The sequence below is a fragment of the Vigna umbellata genome, chromosome 2 (genome assembly GCF_029865625.1).
Source record: "Vigna umbellata cultivar VRB3 chromosome 2, Vumbellata_1.0, whole genome shotgun sequence".
Taxonomy (NCBI): Eukaryota; Viridiplantae; Streptophyta; class Magnoliopsida; order Fabales; family Fabaceae; genus Vigna; species Vigna umbellata.
Window position 1 is genome coordinate 46,057,258 of NC_142166.1, and position 13,339 is coordinate 46,070,596.

Genomic DNA, 13,339 nt, shown 5'->3' on the forward strand with positions numbered 1-13,339 from the left:
TTGTCAAATTCAATTTTAATGTAGTAAGAATGGCATTAACTTGTGGTTATGTTGCACTAGTATCTGAACTGCACATTGTGCTTTTTTTTTACTGATTGTCACTTGATGTTCTATTGTTCAGATCACAATTGAAAAAACTGTTTTGAAACAAAGCTACAGTTATTATGAAATACAAGGAGAATATGTATTACCTGGCACTCGAGATTGCCCTGTTGACATAAAAGGAGATGGAATTTTAGAAAGGTTTTTGTCTGAGCATGTTGGTAGTGTTATATCTTCAATGGGTAGGTGGAGAATGAAACTTGAAGTTCCCAGAGCTGAGGTTGCTGAGATGCTTCCTCTTGCAAGGTTTCTATCTCGAAGTATGGATCCTGCTGTTCTTTCAAGATCAAAGGTTGTATATTATGCTTTATAATATATGTCATTAATTGACAGATTCTAAGTCAGTTGATTTAGATACTTTGCTTCTGATTCAATCTTTGTAACATGTAACTTGGTTAATTCAGGAGTCAAGCTGCATGGTTTATTTGTTACTCTTGAAAACCATAGATTACAAAATATTCACATATAAAGGTTTCAAGTTGATTAGAATATACTTTGGCTTCTCTGCTTCACCGGCCCTAACCCACACCAAAAACATTATTTTTCCAGAAAATTGGTAGATATAAAGCTAGAGGAATCCAAATTCAATTTTAGGTTCTTCATGTTGTTGACTTGTTTGTTTATCTTGTGGATTGAATTCAAATCAAGCTCGAGTTTGTCAGTGGTATCTAATTTTTTCTTGTTGAAAAATTTTAAGTCCTTTGAACTTTTTTCCTTGACCTGATAACAAAATATCTCTATTGATTAAAAAATGAATGTTGTTGAAAGGAGTAGTGACAAAATAGGTGACAATTGTACCATTTTGGTGCCATGTTCAGAAGGGAGAAACTGAGGAGTGTAATGAAGGGATACACACATGTATGTTCTAATTTATCATGAAGGGAGACAATAATAAGGAACAATCAATATGTATTTATGAGAAATATTTGGTTAGATATTTCTCTATCAAATCATATCATATCGTATACCTATTTAATGTAATCAAATCATCTCTTACACTCCACTCCCCTTGAGCCAAAGCATAGATTTGTTTCAAATGTCATCAACACAAAGTGGTTTGCGTCTAACAAGTGCAAACCTCATCATATATATGACAATTTTGTAAGGTTAAATTAGACTTAAACTACTTTAGTCAATGTGGAACTTGGGTTAGTGGGGTTAGTTCAGTTCCATCCATATTTAAGAAGTTATTTGATATGACATTTTTAAATCGGATAAAATTTTGGAGAAGTTATTGAAAAACAAAAAGAAACTTGTTCTAAATAGTTTTACTGAAAATTTAATTTTTGATAACCATTAGCATTAAGTATGCCATGTAGCCAACCCAGTTGAGTGGTGTAAGGCGTGGCTATTATTGTTGTTACTGATGCAGTAATGTTGCTAGGACTTTCTTTTCAGTGAGTATTGTAAGTAGTTGAACCCGTTCAGTTAGGATACCAATTCATTGTTGCAATATTGTATTGCTGAAACCTTTGTATGTGAAGTACTGGTTTTTGGAGGTTTAGTGTCATCATATTGTTATTAATTTCAAGAACTAGATGATGGAAGCCAAAATTAAATCTATTTACTTTACTGGACTTTAAGAAAGTAAACCCAAAAGTAAGAAAATGCATACCTAATTCAACTTAGTCATCAAGAATACACTATAGGATTGAAGAACCCCGAGTATATAAGTACTATATCACTATGCTTCTGTTTCTAATCAGCCTCTGTTTTGTTATAATTGTAAATTAGTAGAGCACTCAGGTTCAATAACATATTTGAACTACGTTTTTTCCCTGTAATTGTATGTTATATATATTTTCAGGTATGCATCTGCTGAACACTTTAATGATTGTCAGTCACCCATTACATATCTAGACTTTGTGAAAGATTATATTTTATTGCTTGTCATCTCAAAACCTGCTGTCCATACTGTATACTTATATTTTAAGAAATAGAATTCTGATTGTGCATGTTACAATGTCCCTTGTAGGATCTTTTTATTCAAAGTTTACAGTCAACAGGATTATATTCTATGAGCACACAAGAACTGCTTGAGGTATCATCGAACAATCATTATGTTGTATTTTATTTTCAAAGGGCACAATGCTTCATGCATCCAAGTTTGTATTTCCAACATGAAGGGCACATGTAATGTTTATTTATTGAGGACAGAACTTAGATGTACTTCTTCAGGTGCTTTTGGAGCTATTTTTCAATCCAAATTTGGGTTTTACCTCGGTAATCTATGTATTAAAAGTTTGGAACAAACTTCAATATAAATTACTGAGATAAAACGCCAATTCTAGTTAAAGAATAACACCAAAAGCTCCTAAATTGTATCTAAGTTTTGTACATATTGATTCATAATATTCATGATCCAAATGGCTTTCACTGCAAAATTTGATTTTTTTTTTGTCATTAATGACATTTAACTTGCAGTTAATAAGGGAGCTTCATGTTCCGTTGAATGATGTTGTTGAGCATTTCAGCCTTCCTGGTTTACTTGACCTCAAAGGTTGCTGGCATGGTTCCCTCAATGCCAGTGGTGGAGGGAATGGAGACACCCTTGTAAAAATTTATTTGTTTTTGCATATTGGGAGTTTTGCAAAATCTTCTACTTTTTGAAGATTGCCTTTCTATTCCATTTCAGGCAGAATTTGACTTTCATGGTGAGGATTGGGAGTGGGGAGAATACAGAACTCAGAGTGTCTCAGCAGTTGGTATTTATAGTAACGATGATGGTATACACCTGAAGAAATTTTTTGTCCAGAAGGATAATGCCACAATTCATGCTGATGGAATTTTCTTAGGACCTAAAACCAACCTTCATTTTGCTGTCTTAAATTTTCCTGTTAGTCTGATACCAACACTTGTACAGATCATTGACTCTACAGCAAATAGTGTTGTTCATTCTCTGCGGCAATTGTTAGCACCCATTAAGGGGATCTTGCATATGGAAGGAGACCTTCGAGGAAGTATAGGAAAACCAGAATGTGATGTTCAAATTAGGCTCCTTGATGGTATCATTGGTGGAATTGTTCTTGATCGAGCAGAACTTGTTGCCTCTCTAACCCCAACTAGTCGTTTTCTATTCAATGCCAAATTTGAACCTTTGATCCGAAATGGTCATGTACTAATTCAAGGATCTATTCCTGTTAATTTTTTTCAATGTAAAATGTTACAAAAAGATGTAGAATTAGATAAGAGTAGAGATACTTGGGTTCCTGAATGGATGAAAAAGAACATAGGGACCACAACCACCAACCATGCGAGAAACAAAAAGGTTTCTAGGCAAAGAAATGAAAAGGATTGGAATACTCTATTAGTAGAAAACCTTAAAGGTTTGAATTGGCAAACTTTAGATGTTAGGGAAGTCATGGTTGATGTTGATATCAAAGATGGGGGAATGAAGCTGGTAACAGCTTTAACTCCTTATGCCGACTGGCTTCATGGCAATGCTGATATCATGCTTGAGGTGGGTGCGGTAAATAATTTTTTTTCAAATAATTATTTGTATTTCTCTAAAGTTTTGACTAATCATTTGACCTAACAGGCCAGAGGTACAGTTGATCAACCGGTGCTTAATGGATATGCATCTTTCCGTAGGGCAACTATATCTTCACCTGTGTTCCGAAATTCACTGACCAACTTCGGTGGAACTGTGCACATGAAATCAAACAGGTTATCCATCACCTCACTGGAGAGTAGGCTAGGTAGAAAGGGAAAGCTACTAGTGAAAGGGAACCTTCCTCTAAGAACTAAGGAAGCAGCCCTTGATGACAAGATAGAGTTTAAGTGTGAAGTTCTAGAAGTGCAGGCAAAAAATATTTTAAGGTTGCTTCTTTAACTTATGGCACTAGCGATCTAAATTGTCTTGACTTATTAATGGATGCATCTAGCTGATGTGATCATTAAATCTCAAATATAATAGAATTTTGATAATGTAACTTTTATTTTGTTGTATGTTATTTGCTTATATGATTTTTATTTGAAAAACGTACTTTGTCAGTGGTCAGCTCAACTCCCAGGTGCAAATAACTGGTTCCGTATTGCAACCTAACATTTCTGGAAATATTAAACTTAGTCATGGAGAAGTATATTTGCCACATGATAGGGGTGGTGCTTCTACTAATAGATTCCGATCATATCAATCTGCACTTCCCAGTGGCGGCATTGATAAATCATTTGCTTCAAGATATATTCCACGGTATTTTGGCTCAGAATCTGCTTCTCCAATGGCCAAGATTTCTCAGACTTCCGGCTCTGGTAATACTTTACATGCTTGTTGGCTTAGCATGTAGTCTCTACCATTTCCTTATAATAATTCTCTAAATCAGAATGGACTTGCCTATTATTGCAAATGTATCACTCTCATGCCTCTTTCTATAACATTATAGTTGACTTTGGATTTCTGCACTGTTACATAATCTAATGACTGCATTTATTAAATCTAAATCATGCATATTCTTTTTTTCTCAAATTATTTTGTTGCTGCCAACTATGTGAAGTTAGTATTGTGAATTTGTGATCAATGTAACTAAACAAACACTAGTGAAGCACCACCAAGAAGCTAAGACCATTCTATCCCAGATTAGCAACGTTGGCAAGAAGCTGTCCTCTCTTCTATTGATTTTTCTCCAACCAAAGGCACTGAATTTCTTCATACGTAGCACATTTTGAACAAATTATTAGTATTAGCTCTGCCGATTATTGCAGCTGTCCTCCCTCAATATTCTCACACAGTTGAAATCAGTTTATGCATCTTAACTTTTTCATAAACTTTCTCTTCTAACTTTTCCATAAGCACTCACAAACTTAATTGAACTTGAATATAACTACAGGGTTTACAAGTTAATTTGCTGACTATTTTTTTGCTATGCTGTGTAGTTCATGATGCATTTGGAGATGCCAAGATCAATCATTTATGCAAGATAACAGAGAACAAAATCAAGATTAAAAAATAATCAATCATAGTAAACACCCTATCTTATACTCTAACATATAATATCCTAAAAACATCTAACTCATCACAAATTGATTGCTTTGTCTATACATGTGCTTGTGTTATTTGAAAAATTAATCAAGTTCACTGTGTGTTATTTTTAAGATTGGTTACTTTTTTTGGGTTATGATGATATTTTCCCTTGAAAAAAAACACACGGAAGTCAATGAATCAATTCAGGTGGAAAAGGATACGGAGGAACTGCAGATAAAACCAAATATAGGAATCTGCCTTTCTGATTTGAAGCTTGTGCTTGGACCAGAGCTGAAGATAGTTTATCCTTTGATTCTTAATTTTGCTGTTAGTGGAGAGATTGAGTTGAATGGTCTTGCCCATCCCAAATGTGTAAAACCTACGGGCAAGCTGGTATTTGAGAATGGTGAAGTTGATCTGGTTGCAACACAGGTTTGTGTGATGTTTAATTTCGCAACTTTTATGAACTGTAACCTGCAGTTTCTTCCAGACTAGTTTTGTCTCAGTTTCTTCCCTTACTTTATGGACTCAATTGTTTAGGTTGATAAAATTCATTTGAATGCAGGTGAGGTTAAAACGGGAGCATCTCAACATTGCAAGGTTTGAACCTGATTATGGACTAGATCCAATGCTAGATTTAACCTTGGTTGGTGCTGAGAGGCAATATAGAATTCATCGTCGAGCTAGCAATTGGCAAGACTTTATTGAACAGGATACACTATCACCAATTGAGGTAGATGATAGTGCTCTCTGTCATCTTGTATTAACACATGCAGTAAATCAATTACGAATTTACAAGCATTGTCAATGGCAACACAAAAATTCACTCATCTCACAATGATTAATAAAAAGAATGAAATATCATAATTGTATGAGCCAATTTAGTTATTTTGTGACCAGTTCACTAACTAAGCATTATCAATTAAGAGTTATAAATTGTAATTATATTTGAAGCTTGAGGTCCCATATCCTCCTTATTGGGTTTAGGATTCAGAATCAACTCGTCCATGTTGGTTTTGGAACAGACCCTTGAGTTGATTAAGCTAAAAAATTTCCAGTTGAACTGTCACGAGTTACATTGATTGAGGACCACTGTGTGAACAATAACATTCACTTTCACAGCAAATCTCCATGTGCTGCTAGATCCCAAAGCTTCTCTAATTAATTTAAGTTTTCAAGTTGGTTTATAGTTTCATCTGTGAAAGATCAATACTCATGATCTTTCTTTCTAGCATTTCACAGCAAATCTCCATGTGCTGCCAGATCCCAAATCTTCTCTAATTAAATTAAGTTTTCAAGTTGGTTAATAGTTTTTTCATCTGTGAAAGATCAATACTCATGATCTTTCTTTCTAGCAGCATGGTCTTGTTAATTGTTTCAACCCATGCAGGTTGCCAGAAGACTTGATAGCCAGTTAGCAGAATCCATTTTGGAAAGCAATGGTCAACTTGCCTTTGACAAACTTGCAACTGCTACTCTTGAAAAACTAATGCCACGAATAGAAGGCAAGGGAGAGTTTGGCCAGGCTAAGTTGAAGTGGGTTTATGCCCCTCAGATTCCTACTATACTTTCTGGTGCTACAGTTGATCCTTTCACGTTACTTGCTGATAATTTAACATTTGGTACTGACGTAGAAGTCCAGCTTGGGAAACGTCTTCAGGTAGTTATAATCAAATTACTTCATATTTCAAATCATTGCTTTCCAAGAACTGGATTTATTCTTGTTTCAGCCAAATTCTCTTGTCAATAAATCCATATCAGTGGAGGGAAATTGTTAGTTGTAGTACTTCTTTATTAATAAAGCAACAAATGGCAAACTTTATTTTGAACTTTTTAGATATTGTTAGTCACAATATCTTATATTTATCATATTTATGTGTATTTGCCATATTTCCCTGAATTACTCTTCATTATAATATAGTATTCGGTCTATTTTCTACACAGGGGGAATTACTCCTATGCCTAATTTTCACTATATTTAACAGAACTGATAGTTAAAATTTAATGGATAAGAACAAATAATGTATATATTAAAACACAAATATATAGTATAATTTCTGTGCTCTGTCTAATATATTATCAATCAGTAAAAAGTATGATAGGTGTTGTAAAACAGTAGTAGGATGCTGGAATTAATTATTCTCTCATTCATACTTTTGAAACAATACATAAGTGTTTAAAAAGAAACAAACTATTGTCTAATTAAGGTAAAAAATCTCCTGAAATAAAGTCTCTAAATCAGGAGATATCTACCCAATAATACCTGATCTTAATAAAAGGAAATCTGCCCAATAATTACTAATCCTAATCCCTTAATTTTAGGGATTAGACATAATTGCAGGATTACACATAATTGCTATATTAATTGCACAATAATTCACATATTCTGACACCCCCCCTCAAGCTGAGGAATAGATATTGGTCATTCCCAGTTTGCTTATAAGATCTTGGAAGATAGGGCTATTGAGACCTTTTGTTAACACATCAGCTACTTGTTGCCTGGATGGGACATACGCCATGCATAATAGACCTTCGTCTACTTTTTCTTTGATGAAGTGTCTATCTATTTCAACGTGTTTTGTCCGGTCATGTTGAACCGGATTATGTGCAATTTCTATTGCTGATTTATTATCACAGTACAGTTTCATGGGACCCTTCAAATCAACTTTCAAATCATCCAGAATAATTTTTATCCATAATAATTCACATATTCCTTGAGCAAGTGCTCTGAACTCTGATTCAGCTGATGATCTAGACACTACATTCTGTTTTTTACTTCTCCAAGTTACTAAATTTCCACCCAGGAAAGTACAATATCCAGTAGTCGATCTTCTATCAATTAGAGATCCTGCATAGTCTGCGTCGGTGTAGGCTTCAAGGTTCAATTTTTCATTCTTCTTGAATAGGATTCCCTTTCCAGGAGTGCCTTTTAAGTAATGTAGAATCCTATAGGCAGCTTGAAGGTGAGACTCCTTTGGTTCATGCATAAACTGACTTATTACACTTACCGAATGGGCAATATCTGGTCGGGTATGCGCCAAATATATTAATTTTCCAACCAGCCTCTGGTACATCCTTTTTTCTACTTCTGGTTCATCTCCAGATTTACTCAGTTTGTGATTGGGGTCCATTGGAGTTGTTGCGGGTCTGCATCCAATAGTCTTCGTCTCAGCCAACAAATCGGTTATGTATTTTTGTTGGGATATAAAAATTCCTTGGGTAGAGTATGCTACTTCAATTCCTAGAAAATATTTCAGTTTTCCAAGCTCTTTGAGATCAAATTCTTGGACTAGTCTTTGTTTCAATTTTTCCTTTTCTTTTTCATCATTCCCAGTTACTATAATATCATCCACATACACCAAAAGAACTGTTACCTTCCCCTTTTCTGAATGTTTTATGAACAACGTGTGGTCTCCTTGGCTTTGTTTGTAGCCAAATCCCTTCATAACTTTTGAGAACCTCCCAAACCATGCTCTAGGAGATTGTTTCAGTCCATATAGTGCCTTCTTAAGTCTGCACACCTTATTTTGTCTATCTCCTTCAACCCCCTGTGGGATGTTCATGTAGATTTCTTCCTCTAGGTCTCCATGAAGAAAGGCATTTTTAACATCATACTGTAGTAGTTTCCAATCAAAATGAGCAGCTAAGGATAGAAGAATCCTTAGAGTATTCATTTTAGCAACTGGTGCAAACGTTTCTTCATAGTCTATTCCATATGCTTGAGTGTATCCTTTGGCCACCAATCTTGCTTTGTATCGTTCAAGTGACCCATCAGCATTATATTTTACTGTGAATATCCACTTACAGTCAACAATATTCTTTTCTTTGGGTTTATCCACAATTTCCCAAGTGTTATTCTTCTCTAATGCTGTCATTTCCACTTGCATAGCATCTCTCCACTCTTTCTTTGCTAGTGCTTCAATAATATTATTTGGTATAACCACAGAATTCAAGTTTACAATAAAGCTTTTATGATTAGCTGATAATCTATCATAAGAAACATAATTTGAGAGAGGATAGAGAGGTTTTTTAGTGCAATTTCTAGTACCTTTTCGGATGGCTATTGGAAGGTCAATCTCATTTTCTGGTTCAGGTATTTCTTCATTTTCTGGTGCAGAACTTGGATTGGATTCATGGACTTGCATCATCTCTGGAATTTGCTTTCTCCTGGTGTAAACCTTGTTAAATCTCGGAGGATTGTCAGCTTCTATTCGAGTTGCTTCAATGGGGAAATCTGTATCCATAGCTTCTGATCCTCGTTCAGAATTATGTTGTATAGTTGGAGGCTCAGATCTGTTGGTTGTGATATATGGCAGAGTTAAGAACTCAGTATTTTCATGAGGGTCTTCTAGACATTGTTCTGTAGGATTGGTTTTGTTAAAAAAAGGTTTAGTTTCAAGAAAAGTAACATCAGCTGAGATATACCATTTTTTAATGATAGGATCATAACATTTATACCCTTTTTGTGTGGCTGAATATCCTAAAAAAATACATTTAACAGCCCTGGGATCCAGTTTATCTCTAGCTTGAACAGGGACATGTGCAAAGGCTGTACATCCAAATATTCTAGGAATCAATCCATTTGATTTCTTAAAGTGAGGAAAGAAATTATTTAGGACTTCTATTGGACTCTTATTACTTAGGCCATGAGAGGGAAGTCTATTAATAAGATATGGTGCAGTAAGAACAGCTTCTCCCCAATAATTTTTTGGAACATTCCCTTGAAAAAGAAGAGCCCGAGTTATATTGAGTAAATGCCCATTTTTTCTTTCTGCCACTCCATTTTGTTGTGGGGTATAAACACATGAAGAGTCATGGATGATCCCATTAGATTGGAAATACGAGGATATGGTTTGGTTGAAATAATCTCTAGCATTATCGGTCCTAAACCTTTTAATATTAACTCCAAATTGAGTTGTGATCATTGAGTGAAATATGGGAATGATAGTGCTGACATCAGATTTTTGTTTAAGCAAATAGAGCCAAGTAACCCTAGTGCAATCATCAATAAATGTTACAAACCAGCGGGCCCCAGAAATATTTGGTACTGTAGACGGTCCCCATATATCACTATGAATCAATTGAAAAGGTTGAGAGCTTCTATTATTGCTGTTGGGAAAAAAAGCACGAGTATGCTTCGCTAACTCACAAGTTTCACAATGAAGCTTTGAGATATCTAAGTTTTCATACAAATGAGGAAACATAAATTGTAGCACCTTAAATGATGGATGTCCTAGACGATAGTGATACAACCATAGTTCATCCTTATTTGTTATACTGTGAAGGGATTTTGCTTGGTTGGTTTGGGATTCTTTAGATACTTCCAAGTAGTAAAGACCATCTTTTTCTTTAGCAAGTCCAATCCTCCTCCCCGAGTCCTGTTCCTGAAAAACACATAGAGATGGGGAAAACATTGCAGAACAATTGAGATCAGAGGTTAGTTTCTTTATGGAGAGAAGACTGGCTGAGAGTTTGGGAACATGGAGAACGTTTTTAAGCATAAGGTTCGGGTTTACTTGGATATTACCATATCCTGCAACAGTAGCTACTGACCCATTTGCAACAATAATTTTTCTATTACTTGGTGAGGGTGTATAAGAATGAAACAAGTGGAATAAATGTGTCATATGATCTGTAGCTCCCGAATCCACAATCCAAGAGTTCACATTATATGAGGTATTCATACAAGAAGTTTTACCTGAGAAAACAAGAGAACATGATCCAGAGGGTTCCTCCATATTCCCCAATAGCTTCTTCAATTTCTTTATTTCTTCCATATTGAAACTGTCTACTGCTGGAGATTCTTTAATCTCTGTTTGTGTTATGTGCACTTGGGACTTTTGTTGTCCTCCACGATTCACCCACTCCTTTCCTGGAGGTTTGCCATGCAATTTCCAACATTTCTCCCTTGTGTGTCTCGGTTTCTGACAATAGGTGCACCATAAATTATCTCTATTTCCTTTCCATAGAGAATTAGGAATTTGCTCATTTCCTTTCTGCACCAGTTCAGGTTTGGTAAGTAGAGCAGACCCATCCATTGGTTGAGACTCAAGCATTACACTCCTTCGACTTTCTTCTGCACGAACAATAGAGATGGTTTCTTCTAGTGAAGGAGTATCCTTTCTCCCTAGAATTTGCACTCTAACTTGATCAAATTCAGGATTTAGTCCTGCAAGAAAATCATACACACGATCCTTCTCTATGAAATTCTTCAAGAGGATTGCATCCTCAGCACACTTCATTTCAAAAACTCTGTAGTGATCAAGTTCCTGCCATAGATTCTGCAACAGTGCCGCATATTCTGTGATTCCTCTGCTTCCCTGTTTTGTGGCTGCAGTTTTTATTTTGATTTCATATACTTGGGCAGCATCATTGGCTTTAGAATATGTGCGGTTTATGGAGTCCCAAATATCTTTAGCTGTATTAAGAAACATACAAGTGTCGCTGATGGTAGCTTCCATGGAGTCCCACAACCAAGACATAATCATGGAATCTTTTTCATCCCATGCTGCAAATGCTGGATCCTCCATGCTTGGACCATTTTCAAGGAGATGAACCAGGCATCCTTTTCCCTTGAGATAGGTTCTAACAAACTGGGACCATTTGAGAAAATTTTTTCCATCCAACCTGTATGACGCTCGGAGACCTTGGAGTTCTCCATTTTTGTGTGAAGGACTAGAGACTTCTCTACTTGATGTAGCACCAGACATTGTAATCGGATGTTAGGTTAACACAGCGGAAAGAATAACAGCAGCAATTAAGGCTGCCCCTTTTTTTTTTTTTTTTTTTTGGACGAGAATGGCAATGAAGGCCAGCAATAGTTGAGGAACGGCAATGAAGGCCGTGAGACAAAAAACAAAGACCAGGGCTCCAGGAAAAACCTAGAGCTCTGATACCATGTTGTAAAACAGTAGTAGGATGCTGGAATTAATTATTCTCTCATTCATACTTTTGAAACAATACATAAGTGTTTAAAAAGAAACAAACTATTGTCTAATTAAGGTAAAAAATCTCCTGAAATAAAGTCTCTAAATCAGGAGATATCTACCCAATAATACCTGATCTTAATAAAAGGAAATCTGCCCAATAATTACTAATCCTAATCTCTTAATTTTAGGGATTAGACATAATTGCAGGATTACACATAATTGCTATATTAATTGCACAATAATTCACATATTCTGACAATAGGTATGGCTTTTAAGGTAATTATTGTGAAAGTTAACAAACTCACCAAACAAGACCATTTATAATTAGATATAAAATATCTTTACATGGTCAATGCATGCATTATTTTCTCACGTCTAATGGTATAGGATTATTATTATTGACTCTATTGCATGATATTCCCTGAATTCAGTACTTCTTTGGTTATCATATCTCTGGTTCTTCTTACATCACACGTAGAATCATCCATTATTTGCTAAATTCTTTCAATGTTGGAACTACAGACTCTAATCGCACACTTCACTAGTAAAAGCTTGTTATTATCTAAACCGATTGTTTGTCTTCTTGCAGGCCAGAATCGTTAGGCAAATGAAGGACTCACAGATGGCAATGGAATGGACCTTGACCTATCAACTAACAAGTCGCTTGCATCTGTGTCTAAAGCATGGCTCATCCAAATGCATTCTTTTTGAATATACTGCTACATCCCAGGACTAACTAACATCTGCACCTTCCTTGGGAAAATTAGTCTCTACCTTGGCAAATGCAGCAGCTTAAATACATTCCAATATCAAATTTACCTCATATGTTATGTTCATAGGTTGGGACTTTTGAGGGTACTTTGTATTTGTAGAAGTATTTTGCTAAGGTTGAGCTTGTTAAAGGGTAGCTGCTAATTTAAGTAATAGTATGTCCCACCTTAGTTTCTTTTTGTAAAGAAATTCAATTGATGAAGAAAGGCATAGACAATTAGAATGAGGAATGCAGTGTAAGAGGTTGTTTCTTTCAACCTCACGAGTAAAAAACCATCGTACCATTTCAGAGATTCGAGGCAAGTGTAACATTTTTCATGAAGAAAATTATAAAAAAAAAAAACAATTGTTTTCACATTTAATTTTTTTGACAAAATCTTAAGAGACTAATAATTATAACTTTTTTTCAAGTAAAAAAAAAAAGTTATCCAATTGATAAGTCTAAATTCGATTTTTTCTGCCCAACTATTTTAGGCATGTAAAAAATTGTAGTTTCTCCTGAATCCTCAAATGTGTAGGTCCTTGGATTGTGGACTAATGGTACTCAAGCATGTCAAAGATATTTGGAAAGTATTTT

The 13,339-nt window shown here is 35.2% G+C and overlaps 1 protein-coding gene across 1 annotated transcript in view; it reads left to right on the forward strand.

Annotated features, from left to right (window-relative positions):
• Window positions 1–13,080, forward strand: part of LOC124825676 (protein TIC236, chloroplastic) — a 34,793-nt gene extending 21,713 nt beyond the window's left edge. The window contains exons 14-23 of the mRNA XM_088107095.1: window positions 122–394; window positions 2,078–2,143; window positions 2,527–2,655; window positions 2,738–3,562; window positions 3,641–3,921; window positions 4,097–4,353; window positions 5,253–5,494; window positions 5,628–5,795; window positions 6,453–6,722; window positions 12,581–13,080. Of these exons, the coding sequence (XP_087963221.1) occupies window positions 122–394; window positions 2,078–2,143; window positions 2,527–2,655; window positions 2,738–3,562; window positions 3,641–3,921; window positions 4,097–4,353; window positions 5,253–5,494; window positions 5,628–5,795; window positions 6,453–6,722; window positions 12,581–12,727 (2,658 nt within the window). The 3' untranslated portion in view covers window positions 12,728–13,080. The remainder of the gene's footprint in view (window positions 1–121; window positions 395–2,077; window positions 2,144–2,526; window positions 2,656–2,737; window positions 3,563–3,640; window positions 3,922–4,096; window positions 4,354–5,252; window positions 5,495–5,627; window positions 5,796–6,452; window positions 6,723–12,580) is intronic.
• Window positions 13,081–13,339: the final 259 nt, after the last annotated feature.